General features: G+C 32.0%; 1 protein-coding gene across 26 annotated transcripts in view; it reads right to left on the bottom strand.

Moving 5' to 3' along the window:
- Nucleotides 1-315: 315 nt before the first annotated feature.
- The window catches only part of LOC148621360 (uncharacterized), a 99,188-nt gene continuing 77,763 nt past the window's right edge, over nt 316-21,740 (bottom strand). For 16 of the 26 annotated variants that reach the window (XM_088575579.1, XM_088575580.1, XM_088575581.1 and 13 more), the window contains 2 exons: nt 8,259-8,306; nt 316-3,224 (listed from right to left, as the gene is read on the bottom strand). In XM_088575579.1, coding sequence (XP_088431705.1) covers nt 1,030-3,224; nt 8,259-8,306 — 2,243 coding nt within the window. In that variant the 3' untranslated portion in view covers nt 316-1,029. The remainder of the gene's footprint in view (nt 3,225-8,258; nt 8,307-21,740) is intronic. The other 10 variants (XM_088575582.1, XM_088575585.1, XM_088575587.1 and 7 more) reach the window with 2 other exon arrangements.

The following is a 21,740-nucleotide window of genomic DNA, read 5'->3' as shown; positions in this document are numbered from 1 at the left end:
TATTTAGACGTTTATATATAGATATATACAGTTCAAGATGGCAAATCTTTATTTCAAAATTAGGTAATATATTGATATTTCAATGTGAACTTTACGTTCTTAAATTATTTTGTAAAAAAAATCATTTCCGATTCATCACTCAGGCAGTTTTTTATTTCCCGTACACAGCAGGTATTTACGAGACTTCTATCCAGGTAATTGCTATTTATTCATCTTTGTTTTGATTTGTTATAGTAGAAAAACATTTTATATTCCACAGGTGTCACAGAAAAGGCTGGATAAGGCAAGGTGAAGGGTTGAATCATGTCCCAAAAATTGTATGTAAGAAAATATATATTTGGTAGTGTGTAGTGTACTTTTGTGTTTTCCCTCATTGTATCGTAATCTCATCTGAATGCACAGAGAGCTATTCCTGAATTGGCCCCAGTTCAATTTAAGTGTTTCAATGGTCTTGTACGTCTCTCTGTTGGATAAACCTAGAAGTATATCTTTACACAAGTAATCTGCAGTCAAATTAAGTCAGCTGCATAGTTTTGGTCTCATTATTTGATGTACATTATGTAATCATTGATATTAATTGTCATGCCTCATTTCCCTTCGAGACACATTTGAAAAGACATTTAACTATAGAAGTGTTCTATATATAGAAAAAAATGATACATATTAATATTACAATGAAAGAAATGTAGAGCCATCTATCCATTTCAAGATGTATTGTCGCTTCCTTTTTTGGCTGGCTTAATGAAAAGAATGTACATGTTTATTTTTTTTTAAAATTATATAGATATTTGAAGCATCATGATCAATGTTTCGAAACTATTTAATGTAGAAATTGACACAAAGAATTTTTTAAGGAGAAGAATTGTGCTATATTAAACATTATAACAAGTAAGTACGTATCTAATGCAACACATTTATCCCCGTTCAAAGATTATAATGGATGCGCTACTTATTTGAGATCAACAAAGACTGTGTTAGAATTTGACATTTTCTATATATAAATCTTTAAATCAAATTGTTCATATCCATTTACAAGACAGGATACTTCTCCTTAAGATACCCTATCATATTAAACCTCCTCACACGCTCTGCCATTTCAATAACATTTTCTCCTATGTTATTTTTAATATGAACATTTAGTCCTTCGTTTATAAGCCATTCAAACATCTCAATAGATCCTGCTAAGTGCAATAATGTATATCCTTCAACAGTTTGAATTTTAAGAATATCTGTTATGTCAATGACAGTTTTTCTTTCATCTTCTTGAATATAACACCCATCTTGAAGTTCAATTCTCTGAACTCCAGATTTGGTCCAGTTTTCGTATAATTTTGTCTTCATATATTTGAAAAGAGCCAAATTCCCACTCTGTACAGGCGTGGACAAAATATGGCCTCCTTTAAAAGTAAAAAAAGGAACCGACAATAAATCGGGATATGTTTCAATTATGTACTTGACGGCATCAAATCTATTTTCTTGACTAGCGAAATGAAGAATAGTTGATCCGATATCAGTTTTCTCATATGGTGAAAAACCTTCAGCAATCGCCGACTTCATCCTTTCGATATCCCCTAACTCTGCAAACATATGCAAAATATTTCCACCAATAGACGACTTTGTTTCCTTTAATTTGGGGCACAATACTAAAAGAGAATCTATCAGGTGAAGATGATTAAAAAGTATGACCTCTTCCAAAACTGTTGTTTGGAGAATCCATGGTGTTTGGGTTTCACTAATTTCAGTAAGATCTAGACCTAAATCGTTTAGCTTTTCGAGTATGTCAAGGAAACCGCCTTTAGCTGCTCGACAGGCGCATATTATATCTGGCTTAACATTATTTTGTAGTAAAAATGTAACAACATCTCCCTGATTGTGTTCACAACTAGCCTGCAAAGCAAACAGTTTCTGTTCGTCTGACACCTTATTTGATAATACTTGAATCAGCTGTAATCGCCCAGTAGCTGCCAAATGAACAAACATAGTAAATTTCTTTTTATCTAACGTTTCGACCAAACTAGAAAGAAAATCTTCTTGAAGGTATTGGAGAAACTCTCGCTTGTCCCAAACATCTAGTTTTGATATTGTTACAAATATATCAAAAGTGTCTATTGAATTGCTTGTTTTAGTATGCACTAAAGAAAAAAGTCTTTCAGCAAACTCCTTTAAAAAATAGTTTGGATCATTCAAACTGAGAAGCCGTTGTTCTAGGCTTGGTAACATATTATAATGACACTGCTGTATTAAAATATGAGGACATTTCTCACATAACACTGACAGCGTAGCAGTCTGGATCGAACTGTGAGAAAACTTTGCATATTTCCCACTTTTGTCCATAGATATGAAAGAAGATTGTGCATTTTTTACAGATTCTGTGAATGCTGTAATATCTGGTTTGATATCCAACATTGCCATTGCTTTTGATTTGTTTTCATTGTCTTTGTAATAATACTTAAGATTACCTTGGTCCACTTTTCCACCATTTAACAGAATGTACCCAAGAACTGCGACTACCATATCTTTATCTTTCATTCTTAGTTCTATTTCTTTAACCAACATTTCATTAGGATTCTCAAAAAAATAAATACCTCTGTTTTTGAAGTGATTATCATACTTATACAGACGGCATACTAGGGGAAATCCAAGTTCAGAAATCGAACTTTTGAATTTTTCTACTTGGATATTATCAACAAGTTCAGGAGCATATCCTTTCAAAAACGTTTCGATCTCGAAATTTGTCAATGAGTTTCCGCTTCCAAAGGATATATCAACTTTCGAATTGTTCAAGAAATCGATATTATCGTTTTTCATCCGACTTTTGCATTGATTGAAAATGTCGTTTCGAATTACTATTATCAAAAATATAAACCGATCTTCAGTTGTTGCTGCCTCCATGCTTTTAAATTGGCTCTCCCACTTTATGACATTCGATACTGAAAATTCACCAAACATATTGTCAATAAAGATGGCAAGGTGTTTACCTATCCCTTTAATATCAATCGTTTCCCAATCGTTTGGTGTATATACCTCTAGCGGCTGTGTCCCTTCATTTAAAAGTGCTGCCAATACCCGGTATGCTAATATCGTTTTTCCATCTCCAGGCCTTCCTCCTATGACTACGTAGTTATTTTTCTTCACGAGTTTTAATGTCGTTTCAAGAGCTTGTGTTGGGACAAGATCATTCCCTATTTTTCTGAGTTGGTGTTTTATAGTTAATTTCATGTTATCTGAAAGAAATAAAAATATCTCTTACGTCAAAATGAGAGAATTGGAACACAGGTTTAGATACATTTAATTACATTCACAAGACTTCATAACTCCAGATAGCAATATTGATTTCCATTTTAGCGATTTTCTAATTACTAATTTGATGTAAATACTGATTTTTGTAAGCAACAAAGGACATTCTACTGACCAATGAAAAAAAAGACTTAGTTTATTGGTTCTTAAAAAAACACTTAAAAGTGACTAAATTTGTTACTACGTCTTTCTTTAATGCTGCTCATTCTTTGTATAATGGTATGATGTCTATAATTCATCAGTTGTTTTTGTTAAATTTGGTAACACAGACATTTTGTACCAGACAAAAGATAATGACAAGGACTTTCTCCAATATTATATTTTAAAAATTATATCAAAGCTACATTCACCATGATTTTAGGGTCTTTGAAAATGGATAAATTATATTATTGTTTCTGTACCATAGAATAGCTTATTCCGGTTTAGGATGTGAGGTTGATCGAATGACATTTGTGATATGGTTCCTCAGTGTGACTTAATTCATGTTTATCTACTCATTCTGGTCGAGCAATTCAAGTTCAGATTTCCTCCGAAGACATAAAATTCATAAACAAACATAAGGATTTATATTGCTTATTGTTTGTATTCAGAGAATCACACAGACAGAATATTAAACCATAAACGCCCGTATCCATTACCTGAGTTTTTTATTTGATGTCCGTCAAACAGCAGGACAAACGAAAGTGCATTTAAGGCCAAAAATGTAATCAGCCCTAATCAGTGACATTCCGCGACGTTTGGACATTTTTTGTGTGTATTAGCCGTTCGAAAAATGACGTTGAAAATGACATGTCATATTTAGGCGATCACGGCGTTACATCCACTTGATGGAAATCTATGATTTTTTTCGCCATGGAGAATTTAGATCTTTTGAAATTAGTCTTTCTACTTTTCTTGTCTACATTAAAAAAAAACATAAGATCAATTTAATTTTTGTTCGTGCAAAGAATTACAGACACTCTCCACACGATCAGAAAATAATTTACGCGAATTAGGTACAAAAATATGTTACCTCCTGGATTTTCATGAAAGTTGGCAATATGAGAATTGAAATTTCTGGCTACATAGGTCCGATGTATGCATGTATACTCGGCGTCACATAAATAAGAAAATAAGATACTCTTAAAATTTGAATAAAAATATTTTCTACGACTTTATTGACACCAACCGTCGTTTAAATTGTCTTAAATGACTTGCTCATTCGTTTAGCCAAACGGCTTCTCCCTAAAGATTGAATCGTTAAATTCCGGTCAGATTTTAATTCTAGGTCCCAATATTTACATTGTCAAAAGTCGGCCATGTTTACAGTGATCGGGTGTTAGGAGATGTTATTTACGTTTAAATGGTTTGTCCGAAAACCAAGGAACCCAGAATGCATTTCGGCGCTAATTCGGATATCTCGGATTTATTCTACGCGAACATTGTACAACACCGAGAAGTTGATTAAGCAGACGATGGTCACCGGAGTTCGACGGGAACTTACAAACTCCGTTTGTAAACAAATCGTCCCGTAGAAACCAACCTGTCGAATATTAGTATAGGATTTTCCAGTAAGGATTTATTACTCACGATTTCAGCCAATAAACGACTCGTTCGAACTATCACGTCATGCATATATGCGAACTATCTTCAGATAAAATAAAAGAGACACAACTCTAGCGGTAAGTCCCGACATTTTAAATTATAGAGCTTCAAATCGAAAATGTGCTGTATGTGACGTCGAGTATAGTGTATCAGCTAAGTTTGCTGCACATAACCTGACATGTTTAAATTTTCAGTTAATCAAATACTACATATGAATATTCAGTTTTGCTTAGAAAACTATTAGAAAAAAAGGTTATAAAAATGCAACTTCACCATCATGTATATGCAAATTTTATTTTATAACAAGAACTAATGAGTGCAATTTCAGTCAAATTTCCCTTCATTGTTTGTTGAAAAATATATAGAAATATCATACAAAAAAGCATTAATTAAAAATATCCAAAAGGATTAAAATTATCAAGAAATAAACAGATAGGATAGCCCATTAAGGCAGACCTATTATGTCCTGATATTTTATTGTTATAATAATAAAAAATTCCAAAGAAAAAATAAAGCAGGACCTTTTATCTTTTTTTGAAATAAAAAGGCAGGACTGAAATTGATTCATTCCCCATAAAAAAGTCAAATGGTTGCTCCCTCTGAGCCTCATAATGATTTGATGGAAGGGATAGCAAAACTACATGGATAAAAATAATAGCTGTACATTCAAACCAAAGAGTTAGTTTTGAACGATTGTCGCATTTTGTTCTAATTTGCCACTTTGCCACCCACTTTCAAACAATATATGTAGAACTGATAAGCACTAAGAGAAAAGTTAGGTTACACATAACAAAATAAACAAAATAACAAAATCAAATGGGTCAATGACAACATTCCATGTGCTTGGAATTTCATACTTAAAATAGCATCAACACTGCAAACCAATATAGTTCATATAAGAAATAAAGGTTTCACAGATGTATAACCATTTCAGGCATGATAAGTTGATAACTGGCATTCCAAGAGACTGTATTCTTCTACCTGAAAAGACAGTGATAAAGATTTACAAAGCCCAGAGCTGTCAACCTTTCAAGATGAAAATGTGTACGATGTGGCTTCAGTTGGAAAGATGAAAGAAAAATGCATCCAAATCAACTTCAAAATGTGTGACAGTTAAAAGAAACATATCATGTACATGTACAATATTGGTAAAATTTTATCAATGCATAAACACTAACATTTATCCATGTTTGACAAACTTTATTTGTGTAAATAAATATGTTTAGTATCTACAAATACATGTACATGTATACACTACTCGTGTCAAATTATGTAGTTGCAATCCAAATTCATGCAATGCGTTAAAAATATTTACCACTATAAAACTACTTGAATCAAGGATTCTTATTTAACTCCTTGCTTAAACCCCCAAAACTGACGGAGTCAGTGCAATCAAGTTATTTAGTTCCATGAGGAAGATACAGTAGCTCATTAAAGGAAGTTATTCTCACAAGAAGGCCCGAAGTCCCGTATATTTTCGTAAAAAAGATGATGTTTCAAATTAGTTACAAACAAATGTTACTTCGGGGATTTAAGCGATTACAGGCTCATAAAAAATATTTGAAAACAGAAGCTTTCATTGCGAATACTTCTAACGAGAGTAGAATAACATAAACTACTAATTTTTGCACGTCATTTTAGTCAAAGCGTACTTCAAACTTACCTATTTTGGCATCAAGTTCTGAAACATTAAACTTGTATTCATACTTAAAGCCAGAAATCAATTAGAATGTCTCAACGCTCGCTATAACTTTATTTGAACATTTACGAAAACTACTCTTATAAAAATCAAATCAAGGTAAAAAGTGAACTAAATATTTATCAAACAAACACAAGGTTTATTCCAATAATGTTACAAAATGTTGACCCTGAATATAAACAAATTGCAACAGATAGTATTTAAGTTTTGAAATAAACTGTTAAGACCCGAATAAACAAAAGAAAATGTGTAACAAGATCCCACAAAAACCGAAACTTCGAAAAAAACTTACGCAAGTTAACAGGGGAAATAACTCTGTAAAACAATCAAATTTGATACAAAATCATAATTGTGCCATTTCTGATAAATAGAATATAGCATTAGCATATATTTAGGCATTAATTAGAGTACTATCAACACAAAGTTGTTTTTTACACCTTTTACAAAACAACAGCTTAGATCAAGAAACTGGAGACCGTGAATTTTAAGAATTCCAAATGTGGATATAATGATGAGGTACAAATTCTACTTTTTGTTATTAAAATATTCTTGTACTAAAGGCAAAACTGTTGATAAACTAATTACCTTTTTAAATTTCAAAATGATGGAAGTGACAGAGAATATTGTTTTTTCCGTAATTAGAAATTACCCCAAAATTTTAAAATGCCAACCATAATTAGATGTTCATCATATCATGGGCAGCATAATATGTGAGTTGGTCATTAAGGTAAACAAGTTCAATCAAAGAATTATACTTTATATGACATCGATGAAAATAGAACAAATCTGACAAAAACATGCAATTTTTACAGAGATATTTCCCCTTATCAACGAATAATTGGTATCATGTTTCTCTTAATCATAATCTACTTCATTTGATTTAATTCCGAAACAATATTTTCCCTTTGAAATAGGACAAATGTTCGTCATAACCCTCTATAAAGGTGAAAGGGCAATTGACTATGATTGTGGCTCAAAAATTAAAAAAAAATGTTATAGTAACATTCAAACTGTTACAAACTGTGCAAAATATAAGGAAAAGATATGTTTTTGGCTCAAGTTCATTGTACTTATGTTACTCTGGTGTTAGAATTATAGGCAATTAAAAACAAATTGCTGAGGTGTTTTTTGGTGTTTTTTTGTTTTTTGTTTTTCCTTTTGGTTATACGTGTATTTACACCCGGAAAACTATTTCCAAATCTATGAAATATTTCTACATGTGATAATGTTAATGTTTTCACTAAATATGTGTTGTTCCTTGGTATACTTTAGTATTATATGATATTTGTCATTATACGGTGATACCTTTTGAATAGGTTTGAAACATATTTTTTATGTAAGTTATTATTTTATTGTAAATTTAAGTCAAATAAATTAAGATAAATCGAATAAATATTTTTGGTTTCAGAATGTTAATTTTTTAAGACTATACTTTAGTTTCATAGACATCCATGTATTCATTTATTGTTTATGTGATGTTTGCATTTCTTTAAAATTTGCATTATCTAAGTTTTCTTTGTTGTTTACCCTTGGCCTCGGATTTCCTGTTCCTCGCTCCAATCGTGGTCTCTCATATTTTGATTACGAAATTTTCCAAATTGCAACTTGATGCAGTGTAAAACCATATAAGATCTAAATCGGGGAAAATAGAGAATACTATTGCATTTACATTTATTACCTGAAATGTATTCCGATGATATGTTTATCTGCGTCGCTTCCATGTTATCTAAAATAAAATCCAGAAATGAAAATGTGATTCGCTAAATACTTTAATAGACTAGATGGTTCAAAAGTCAAAGTATAGTCCACTAAATATATATTACTTGACATGTCAACGTCAGCGTCATAGGAAAGCCTCTGAAATGTAATGGTATTTTTTTTACATATTGAATTGTTATTCATCTGTGAGAGTAAACAAAGGACCAACCAAATTCTAGCGGATATCAAACGAATGTAGTCCAACGACACCAGACATGGAAAACAGAAACACACAACAAAGAACAAAATTTACTTTAAATAATACGTACAATACGACAAAGGACATGAGCAACTTGGACTCCACAAGAAAATTGGGAACACGGACCAGGTGCAACGGTAGGGGAAAAACTTTTAAAGTTTTAAAAGTTATTAATCTGGTAGACTTTCATAATAATATGTATTTATTTGGATTAGGACAAGGTGGTATGTATCTGTCATGCCAATTTAAGCATATTAAGACCGACATTTGCATATTATTCAATAACACCCGGATAATTTATTTTTAAATTGCTGTCATATTTTAATTTTCCTCATCAATTTTATTGATCGATTAGTTGTTATCCCACTTGCACAAAAATTACTTTTTGTGACTATCTCCTATGCTGTGATATAAGTAATTGAACATCATCAAATGTGCAATTACATCAATAAAATCATATAATAATTTATTAAACCATTATCTAATAAGGAAAAAAAAACATTCCAGCCCTTTACAAAAAATATATCGTTGTACCCACGATACTTGCACCTAGCTGAAGCAATTTTAAAATACTGATGTTTTATTAAGTACATTTATTTTGATAGTGATAAAAAGTGTTTTGTACCAGTACTATACTAGAAGTTATAAAGACTTACAATTGCTCCACACTAAAATGGTTTCTTTGTTGTTTGTCGTTATCTTTAGTGGGATTTACGAAAAAAAATACTGTATTGAAAAAGTATTCACGATATCACGATACAGAACACCTTTCTCAAATACAACATTTTCAACAATATTCATGCAGTTTATATTTGGAGATAATGCTAAAATTGTTTTGTATCCGATAAAGAAAAAATATTCGAACGAAATAAAGCACAATTACTAGTGTCTTGAAACCCATTTTACTAGACATATCTTTTTTATTATTTTAGCTAAATGAGGATTATGATCTAACGGAGACCCTAGATATGCTGTCCCTTGGACTTTTAGGGAGATTTTTAATAGTCAAATTTATTGATGAATATATAGTCTTTCACATATGATAAATTTTTTGGATTTGCCTTTGAGGGATTTAGCTTTCTGTTCTTTTGATTTTGTTGATAATGCACCGCAATACACAGAACAGTCAATATCATAAACTATTTGAATAAATATAGATTCACATGTATATTTTAGCACATTTACTTTCATATGATATTAACAGTTTTTCGTAAAAAAAAGCACACACTCCTTTGTATAATTGAACATTACAGATAGACAATAATCCACCAAATTTACTCATATTCGTTTTTTTTGAGTAGTAATCTGGGATGTAACGAGATCTTAAATACTTAACCGTTGGATTAGTACACTGGAAGAATATGTGAAATTCATCTCCAAACCCTTCTTTACAAAGCATACATATTCTTTGACTCCGTGGGACTCCAGACCACCTCCCAGTTTCTATTGGTAGTTTTAAGTTGGAACATCTTAATTTTGTCAAATGATTACGTTCTGTTGGGGACAATCCGAGAAGATATGGTTCAATTCTGAATTCATGTTCAAAAGTGGAATAGAATTCACTACGAGATGTGTTGTCCATTTGTGAAAACCACGATTGATAGTATTGATCACATAATATCTGTTTAACTGCGACCTTAAGCCAGTTAATATTTACTTTAACGTGTTCGTTCCATAAGTAACTAAGACCCGTATTTAAGATAGATTTAACATAGTTAACCCATCTAAATGTGGTTGGATTATTGTCATGCAATTTTATCATAAGCTGAAACATTAGATTTGACAGTCTTTGTTCTTTTTGCATAGTTCTTGCCCAAAAAGCTAACTATTTTTACTTCTATCATATATTTCAAGTGGAATTCTACCCAACTTTTGGAGTGCTTGCTTCTCAGTTTAAGGATAATTTACAAAATTTAAGATGCACCTTTTCAATGTTTTTGCTTATTTTCAAAACCCCAGACCTCAGAGAAATATAACAGTATTGATGATATCAAAATATCAAATAACTGAATCTGTAAATCTATTGGCAGTGGAATGTTTCTTCGTTTTCTATAGAGAGCAAAAAGAGCTTTTTTGATTGATCTATTAGACGCTTTCTTTCCTCGTTTGTCTACCCCTGACTTTACTTTTTATGAGCACCTCGGGGCGTGTTTCTAGAAAAGCAGAGGACGCTTACCCTACTGGTGCACCTGGTCTATGCTCCCAGTTTTTAGTTGCTCATTTGCTTTTGTTACTTTATATGTATGAGTTTAGTTACTTTATGTTCCTTGTTGTGTATGTTTGTTTTCCATGTCTGGTCTTTGTCCCTGGATTACTTCTTTTGATTACCGCTATAACCTTGGTTCCCCTGATTACTCTTGCAATAGTGAAACTGACATTGTAATTGAAAACCGTGCCTAGATATGTATACGAATCTACTATTTCTATATTTTTGTTATATATATGAAATTGAAAATGTTGTTTACACTTTGTTTTACTGAAGACAACAACTTTTGTCCTTTCAGTATTTACTTGTAACTTCCATTCTTTACAGTAATTAGCCAACACATCCAAAGCTTTTTGCTTAGCTTCCTTTGTATCTGGCATAATAATTGTATCATCTGCATAAAGCATCACAAATATTTTGACATAAACATCAAACATTTCTGAGCATTAACTTTCTATCAAATCTAGATTTTTTGCTTCACTGTCTTGCAAAGATTTCTAGATCATTTAAAAAAATTGAGAACAAAAAAGGCAACAAGTTTTCTCCTTGTCTTACACCAACTCCACAGTTAAAAAATGCAGAGAGTTTACCTTGATGCCTAATACAAGACTTAATATTCTGATACATATTGCAAAAAAATTGAAAATATTTTCCCTGTTTCATTGGATTTTTAAACTTTTAGCCACAGACCATCTCTCCAAACTTTGTCAAATGCTTTTTTAAGGTCAGCAAATGTGCAAAATAGTTTTTTTTAGCTTCTGAAAAAATATATAGCAAGAAGGGAGCGTAACATAAAAAATGTTGTCAACAGTAGAATAACCCTTTCGAAATCCAGTCTGTGATTCAGATAAGAGCTCAATCTCATAAAAAAACTAAGTAAGTCTTTCATTCAAAATGGATGAGAAGGTTTTCCCTAAGCATGGATTAAGTGTCATTTTTCTATAGTTATTTGGACCCGATACCAAACCTTTGTTTCCATGAATAGGTACAATAATTCCTTGTGACTAAAGTTCTGGTACAATACCTGTATCGAGTACTAAATTAAAAATCTTTAAGTATACAGGCATTAGCTGCAAAACAGTATTTTTAAGATATGCATTAAGGTGGGATGGTTTTACCTGTATAATTAATTATCAAAAATAGGTAGCTCACCTCAGTATTTTATAATTAGTGTAGAAGTAGAATAAATTAAAAATAGGGTTTTGTTATTATTTGAGGTTCAAGTTTTAAAGCATATTTTATCAAAATTTCAAACATATTTAGTTCATAGGGAATTTGTAGATGATTTAACGTATTTACCCGTGTTTTGATTAAACAAACAGGCCTTTCTTTAGGAGGAGGTAGCAGGTACTTTTACCCGTCAATCTACTGAAAGGTACCTCCAGAATTTTAAAAATTCATAAGTTGTATAAAAGTTAATGATGAAATGTACATTCTACAAAAGAAAAGGTACATGAATTGCAAAACAATGCATGCATATGTATAACTCCTTTGTCTTTGATAAATTGGCATTTTGATATAAAACAGGTTTGTTTAATTACACGTTTGTGACAATTTATATATTTATTATTCATCATTTTGTAATATTTAAACAAAATGTATGCAGTTTAAATATTTTGGAAATCATTATTAGAAAACCATATTTTGTTTCTTTTCTAGTTGTACGAACACATATTATTCTGCCTTATTATTTAATATCAGAATTTATTAATTGATTGATTGATTGTTGGGGTTTAACGTCCGAGCAGCAATATTTCAGCTGTATTCAGACGATGAACATGAAATGGATGATAAAATGAACATGAAATGGATAATGAAATGAAAAATGGGATGGGACACAAGGACGGTAGGGTCGACAAATTTTGATTGCCACTAGAAAAAGGGAGGGATGGGTAAGGTCGGGCAATTTAGCCTCCTGCGGCGGAGTGCAGTGGTTCCTACTTCTATCGAATACCCCAGCAGGGTTCTTTAACGTGCGAGGAACGTGGCATCTTTCCCAACACGATGCACCACTATGGTTTGCGGTCAGGTTTTCCGTATTATAGCCTGACAACCCCAGCATTAACATGCCAGGGGTACCCCATTCCACCACCTGGGGCACACATCCCAGTGGCTCTGTGGGCAGAGCGCCTAGGCCCCTGCTAGGTTTCTGAGCACTATTAAGTCGCCTTTTACGACAAGCTTTGCGCTGCTGCAGGCCTATTCTTTTGACACCCGGACCTGCACGGGACCAGAATTTATTTAAGGTGTTGTTAAATTCAGATTTATTTAACCACTGACGCAGGGATATTTTTTGAAAACCAAAGGAACAAAAAAAAAATAAAAATAAAAAAAAAAATAATAAAAAAAAAGAATAAATAAATAAATAAATAAATAAATAAATAAATAAATAAATAAATTTGAAATTGAATTATTATAGTGGAAATCTTCATATATAACATCACATAAAAATTCCCATATTAAAAGATATCAATATGTATTTACGTACATTTTATAGGTACATTTACCATATATCATTTATTATTTATATTTGTTCCAGGAAAAATATTGATGTGTTACAATGCTTTAAATTATACATGTATAATCCTCAAAAACACTTTACATTCTAGTATGTATTGTTTAATGCACAATTACCCGTATTTTCTCATAGTTATCTTCAAAGCAGTGTGTAATGACCATTTACTAGTTGTAAAACAACCAAATTTTCTATGCAGATCGGGTCATGGATATTGACATCTTCTGGTAGGTGTGGCCTCAACGAGGTATAAAAGGTAGCCAAAAAATACAAAAATATTTTGGTTAATGAATTGGGGGGGGGGGTGATCTCAGGCCACGTCGCGTACTATATGATTATAGTTGATAGTGTAGTAATATCATAATGAAAACCTGAATTGGAGTTCAATCGTGAATGTAAATTTTCTCTTGTGCAAAATGGAAAATTTTCTATGGGAATTGTTTATTGTATAACAAAACTTTATTTATGACCCGTTAATGTCAGTAATTGAACATTATATCTGATGCTTCAATTGTAGTTTTCATTGTGTAAAAAAGACGTTTTGAACCAATTGTACATACGTAAGTCAAGGAATAACAAGGGAAGATATATTTTACTATCTTTCTAAAAACTAAAATAAAAAATGGAAACTCGATAATTTCAAACCTTCACATCGTTAATGAAATGTGCATACGGGTCAATATCATCTCCCATTAATTGATATTACAGGGATACAGCTTCTGGTAAATAATTGGTCACATAATACATTTTTCTCATTAATATATGATACTTTATTGTTGTATACATGGCTTTGTTTCCTTCTCATAGAAAAATCGAATTTCCGTGCTTTCCGAAGTTCGATAAATTCTAACGACAGCTTTAAATATAAGTTTAACTCATTAGGTTTTAACATTAATTATTAACATGCGGTCCAGATATGAGCATATGGAATATGCAGAGTCACCCAACAAGTCGTCGAAACCATCGAATAGGCTCATTCCTCGTAAAGGAAGGTAATTATGGTATTGTTGTCCAATCGTTAAGGATGGCATTTGGTATTAACATTAATTCGCTCATAGGTTTTTTTACATGGAAATTAAAACATTATACTTTAAAGCAGTATTCTGCATGATATGGGTTGTATCCTTATTGTATGACTAATGATGTACCATGATTCTAAACCCGCATGGGAAGAGTTGGGACAAATTCTACATAAGATGCGGACATGCCTTTTTTTGTAGGTTCAAACTGGTCTGGAGCTGGCATGTCAGTTAACTGCTAGTAGACCTAAGTATGTACATTTGTGTAATTCATTTTCAGTTTCTTCATTTTCGTTGTTACAAGAGACACGATCCTTTTTGAACTGATTTTAGGTGTGTTTAATATTTTTTCCACAGTAGCCAGGTTTTAAAGGGAAAGTTATGATCCCGACAAAGTACTTTAACCCCGCATGTCCCAAGTCTGGAATTTCTGGCCTCTGTAAGTCTTGTCTTGTTTTCACCTTAAGTTGTTTTGCTTGAGTATATACGAGCAACTATTTCGCTGTACCTGTGTATAATGATGTTTTGGGACCAGCCGCAGCCTGCCCTGTGGTCTGAGGATTTCCTCGCCGTTCATTGAAGACCATTGGATGGTTTTTGGCTGACATTTTCATCCCTGTGAGGCTGTTGTCTTTTTGACATATACACCTTAACAATTCTCGTGATATATATTTCACATAAAAATGACAGGTGACTGCGTACCATTATTTGAAGCCTTTGCACTTTTATGACATTGTGTCTTGGGAAGGACGAAATACGCGTTTTATATCATTCGACACAGACGCAAATGCGGGACTCCGCCACGAGCACTACAACTCCCTTAATTAAGATTTTTACGCTCTATTTGAAACTGTCTATTTGATATTTAGATATTTACTTATTATCAAAACTTCATTCAATTCATCAGTTTTCATCTATTTCTGTATTCATTAATTCATATATGTATATATAAAGTATGTTTAAAGTGATAAATGACTAGCTTAAGAAAATAAAAAAAGGCATTGTTTCAAATATTGAAAACAATAAATAAAAAATATATTCCTTAGATCCAGGAGCACAAAATATTGGAAATAACAAGCTGCAACGAATGTGTGAAGCAAATGATAATGATAATTGAAATGTAATGAACACAGATATGAAAGCTATATACGTAATACACAAGAACATGTAAAGGAGATACACAATACATTATGAACTTACAGTGAAGGTCAATTATTATCACAAAATTTTACCCCGTTAAAGTCAATTAACTGCATTTAGACTAGTCAAGGACGCGTTTTACATATTTAGGGAAACTATTGTTAGTTTAAACATATTTTATTCAGAAATAGATTGATTACAATAAATTAAAAAAACATAATGGTAAAAAGACAAGGATTCGGAAACAAGCATAGCTTATACTAAGTCCGTCTCCTTATAAGAATGAAAATTTGGTTAGCACATATGTTCTATTGCACGCTCACGTGTTGAAGAATTTAATATGTGGTAAGGAGAAAATAAAGTATTTATGAAAAGAAAAGGGATATATATATATATATATATATATATATATATATATATATATATATATATATATATATATATATCCCTTTTCTTTTCATATATATATTGTTCTTAAGTTAGAGCATCTGATCCATGAAGCAAAATTCTGGAGTTAACGGGATTGGTAAATCTAACGACAATTATGTATGGAAAATATTGTTTGGGCCATGATACATCTATTCATTCCAGCACAATTATGTATGGAAAATATTGTTTGGGCCATGATACATCTATTCATTCCAGCACAAGACTTATATTAAAGATTATGTTTGCTTAATTTATAAAGTTAAAGAAATGCATTCCATATATTTTTAAACACGATTGAGTGATTTAAAAAAAAGCCCCCTGAAAATTCAAAATCCCTGCTTTATTGATGTGATATATGACATTATTTATTTTGTCATGCAACGATAAAGTCAATTGGCCACGGTGGATTGGATTAACTTTAGAAAATGCTTCTTTCAGCGCCAGTTGGATTTTAACGAAAATTAATTAATTTAATTATCTTTAAAAGTATGATACCTTAGATATTTAGGTTTGTGGCAATATCTGCAAAATAGCAGAAGCAGCGTTACATTTCAAACATAAATATATTCGTTGTTTTTATGTTAGCAACCTAGTCACAGGCGTTTTTGGCTCGAAGCGAAGTAATGCAATATTTTCATAGCGAGTATAGCCCAAGCTGTGACGAAACTGCAGCGAGATCGAGAGCTCTACGGCTTCATTGCGTACAAGTTCGCTGGGTGCCATAATATAGGAACAAAAACATCGTCCGGAAGTGATATTTCGCGGAAAGAATATGAAAAAAAATATGAATATCCCCTAATTATTTTAAATTCTAAAACGATTTCCGGAATGTCTAAAAATCTAACTTAATTATCAAAAGAGGATTGGAAGTACATACAATGTTTACATTATGAGAACATCAAATTAAAATCAATGTCGCCCCTTTTACACTTTTTTCACAAACTCAATTCCAAATACAAACACAATATTGCCAGAATTTTAGGTAAATGAACAAATGTATTTGCGGTTCAAAACACGTTCATATATTTCATATATTTTAGTAATACATTGAAACCGGTCTAAACGGAACCCTGATTTCAACCGAAAAGCTGTCTAAACCAGACACGTTTAGAAGTCATATTTTGTAGTCAATATGTATTTTGAACCTGGATCTGCAGTCCAAAAGGTGTTCGGTTTAGACAGGTTTCACTATATTTCATATATTCTAATGATAATTTATTTCAAATAAAAATAAAGCCAACGTTCTCTGTTGACGAAGTAGCTCTCATGCATGTGCCTACAACTATTTACCATTTACAGCGAAACTTAATTCCTGTTAAAAAACAAATATACTATGCTCGTTTATAGGCAATGCCTATTCCATATTATAGAAATGCACCTCCGTCTAATTACTCCGATAGGCAAGTCACTTACACATGCTTCGGTTATTTCGGACAAAGAATTATTCTAAATCATGGTTTGTGTATATGGACTGTGACTGCAGTGATAGAAAATTAGCTGAAAAGCAAGGTAAGATACAGAAGTTTGACAATACCTTATAATTTTTGGTTAGGACAATACCTGCTTTTTATACGTTTTGCATACCTTATAACTTTTGATTTGGACAATACCTGCTTTTAATACGTTTTGTATACTTTATAACTTGTGGTTTGGACAATACCTGCTTTTAATACGTTTTGCATACCTTATAAATTTTGGTTTGGACAATACCTATTTTTAATACGTTTTGCATACCTTATAACTTTTGGTTTCGCAAACATAGTTTACTTCTTTTGGTTATTTTAACATTTTGGGGTATTTATTTTACAACAAAATAATAAGTTCTGTTCGTGAATTTAGAATTGATGCAACATATACATGTTCTTTAATCAAGGTATAAGAAGGGCATACGAAAATGAGTATAGACTAGTTCCGAGTAAAAAATGGATTTGTTCTTTAAGAACATATTCATCTAGAACGAATTTCCAATGAGTACATTAATTGAAATAGATAGGAGAGGACGGACGAAAGTTAATGGGTAATGTAATATACTGATTAAATCATTTTAGTTAGTTTGAATCATTTAACCTATGCACTTGCCTTGTAATTTTAACATGTATTTAAAATTGAATACATTTGGAATTTTAAAGATGGTTTTGATTATGATATAATGTAGGATATAAACTGTTATTTCCATCCCTAAAAGTTCCGGTCTGTTTACATATTCCGAATATTGTTTCTACCTTTTTACTATCAACTCAAATGCATGTAATCAAAATAATTTCACAAGTAATGACACGAAGCACAATAAAAAGCAATGTATTGGAAAACTAATTAAATACATTTAAGAAAGGCTAATGAAAACTCAAGTACGAAAATTAGTCAAGAGAGATATAATTTAATTATTTTTTGTGAGGTCATCTTATATCTTGACCTACACTTAGAAATCGATGATAAAGGAAAAATGTTAACCAAACTTTACGACAAACGTGATGACTTTTCATTCAGAATTGTTAACTTTCCTTTCATCTGTGGCAACATCCCTTCAGCACCTGCGTATTCATATTACAGCTAATAAGTTATGCAAGAGCTTGCCGAAACTACGCAGACTTGTTGGTATAGCGCTAGAAGTCTAACAAATGGGTTTCTGGAACAGGGTTATGTTACTACAAGATTGAAGTCATCACTACACAAGTTTTATGGTCGTCATCATGAACTCGTGGATCGCTACGGTGTATCTATCTGTGCCATGAAAACTGATTTGTTCAACGTGTCATAGTTTTTTGTCTACCCCAGACTTTACTTTTCATGCGCAACTCGGCGGGTGTTTCTAGAAAAGCAGAGGACGCTTACCGTACCGGTGCACCTGGTCTATACTCCTAGTTTTAGTCCGATTGCTCATTTACTTTTGTTACTTTGTATGTATGATTTTAGTTACTTTATGTTCTTTGTTGTGTATGTCTGTTTTCTATGTCTGGTCTTTGTCCCTGGATTACATTCTTTTGATTACCGCTATAACCTTGGTTTCCTTGATTACTCTTTCTAGCCATCACCACTTTCCGTAATAATTCATGAAAATCAAAATCCCGTGACCCTGCACACCTTCATTGTGTGTAGAAATATTCTGCAAAATATTTTAGATGTAGTTCTAAAACTGTATGAGGAGATAGCCGGGCTAGCCGCGATCCATATATTTCTGAGTAAAATGACTTGGTGTAACTATTGCCAGTTTCCGTAATATTTCACGAAAATCAAAATGTTTTGGGCCTGCACACCTTCATCATGTGTAGAAATATTCTGTAAAATATTTTAGCAGTAGTTCAAAAACTGTACGATGAGATAGCCGGGCAAGCCATTATCATGTATAATCCGGACGAACGGACGGTCAGAGGTAAATTAATATGCCCCGACTGTTTGTCGCAGGGGCATAAAACAATTATTTTGGCTTGTCATCTTGTTGGTGCCTCACTTTTCTAATGAATTCCATTCAAATCTTGCTGAATATTTAATAGCAATAAAAACTTGTTTTTATTCATAAAGTTAATAACGAAGTTACTGCATACATTGGTTTGAGGGTGTTGGCATTTTGTATCTGGTTGTTAGTACTGAAGTGAAACGTGACTTGAGCCACCAATATACCAAAAGTAAAACAAATATATATATAATTAAGCAAAACAAATTAAAACTAATAAATGTCTGCAAACATGATTGCCAGGGGTGCTTTTATTTCGATAATTTTATTTTTAGATCTGTTTATTTCGGGTAATGTTTAACTACTTCGCGAGGTATTCTTACAAAAATATCAAACGTGTTAAATGTTAATGGTATAAAACGAATTTAAAAGTATTCCAGAAAGCACACGTAAGTTAAGATGTGATAACATTTTTGAAATTATTAAACAAACCATCATCAAAGCGATACAAGTATATTATGCTATATAAAATAAACTAAAATTATACTGTATACAAGAAAAAAAAACTAGAGTGAATGTATAGTAGGGATTAAAATTTGAAATTTAAATACCACTTGGCATCTTTAATTTTGACTCCATATGGCAAAATTGGTCGATGATATATTGCACAAAATACCCAGATGAACCCCTGAAAAGTTACTCAAAACTAAAGCGATATTCCAACGGTTAACAATATTTACTATATAGAAAAAAAGGATAAAAAAGCACCATATGAGAGGTAGTTCCCAAAATGGGAGAGGAAATATTAAGACTTATGACTTGTTCCCAACCTGATGAATGTAGATAGTGTACGTTTCATATGTATCTTCATAGTACTTTGCGTCAATTCCAAGCTCCAGTTCCTCTACCAACTGATCTAAAGAACATTTTCTTCTTCTGGTGTAGTCTGTGTTGCAGTAAGCTGTCATTATCCGTTTAAAAATGACTTAAAATGTGGACGGAGACGTCTCCAGTGAATATGAACGATAGTTTCTGTTTCTCGTCGGTATCAGTTACGCGTTTCATTTTTTAAATTCATCGTCAACTCGGTAAAGCGGTATACTATTCTGTAAACAGATCACGTCATTTTGCACGTGTGTTTTGCTTCCAAACACGAAATTGACGAAGTTAAACTCCGACAACACGAGTCTGATACAGCAAAGGTTTTTTTGTTTGTTTAATTATCGTCTTTCAATTATTGTACTGAAAAACGACAGAAAAACACAGTACAGAAATATGACGACATTTGCAGTCCTGAAAAATGACTGACATTTACAGTACTGACAAATGACTAAAAGTCACAGTACTGAAAGTTTAGGGAAATTTTCAATACTGAAAATTGTCTTAAATTTACAGTACTGAAAGTTGACTAAATTTATAGTACTGAAAGTTGACTTAATTTGTTAGTACATAAAAACAATACAGCATGACTGAAATGCAGTAAGCAGGCAGAAGAGGTAAGTATTGAAATTACAAAACGAAATCCCTTACTGAAATGTTTTGTGAAAAAAGTATTGATTTTGTAGCGGCATTAAAAGTACGTAAAATCTGTAGTTAAATTCCTTGTAGTGTAGTTTTGCAAACAGGCATTCGCTCCAAATGCATCAATAATGAACTCAGAAAGGTCTTAAAAAACTCAAAGGAGGGAGAGTGTTATGCTGGCACATCGTTTATAAATCGACTAAATTTTGACTTTTACTTCATTGGCAATAACGAAACAAATATCATGTTTAAATAATGTTAATGCATTGGATTAAGAGGAATGGTAAGAACTTGTAAAGTGGTAAGCACTCCGATAGAACATTATATTTTGGTTGCTCAATAAAACTCCTGAAGTATAAGTCTCCTAAATTTCAACTGGTATTATTAAGATGATTACTAAAATGTTGTATTTCAACGAACATGACCTTTTCCATGTACAAACATCCATGCGAAGCTAAATGTATCGAGAAGAGATTATTTTGATATTTGCAAAATTGGACGTACTTGAATATAAGATCTTACCAGTTTAAATACATGTATTTGATAAAAAGCCGTGTTTTTTTTTAAAGAAAACGTTGATACAAAGTAATATCAAGACAAATATAGTACCAATAGCATATGAAAATCATATTCAAATGATATTGCTATCCATCCATTGAAGAGTTCTTTTTAATGTATGACCAGGTTATGCGAAATAACAAACTTTCGGTCATGAACCGCAAACCGATTTACGATCAAGCGTACATCGCCCCGAAATTGGTTATGCGAACTCGGACAAAAATTAAAAACAATCCTAATACCTTAATTTCTAATCGATTTAAGTCAAAATAAGGATTCATCAAAGCCTTATTTTTGTTTTAGAACTTTTTGAATTGCTGACTGCGGACCGATCGAAATTAATGGTAAAACAATACCAAGTTACTTTATAGCAAAGAAACGATCTTTCCAAGATGAGAAATAAACTATCAAACAATTATCTTTC

The sequence above is a fragment of the Perna viridis genome, chromosome 3, assembly GCF_037379345.1.
Source record: "Perna viridis isolate PV_CMFRI_1.1 ecotype Kerala chromosome 3, ASM3737934v1, whole genome shotgun sequence".
Lineage (NCBI taxonomy): Eukaryota > Metazoa > Mollusca > Bivalvia > Mytilida > Mytilidae > Perna > Perna viridis.
The sequence above is the reverse complement of the archived record's forward strand: the minus strand, read 5'-3'. Positions and strand labels throughout refer to the sequence as shown.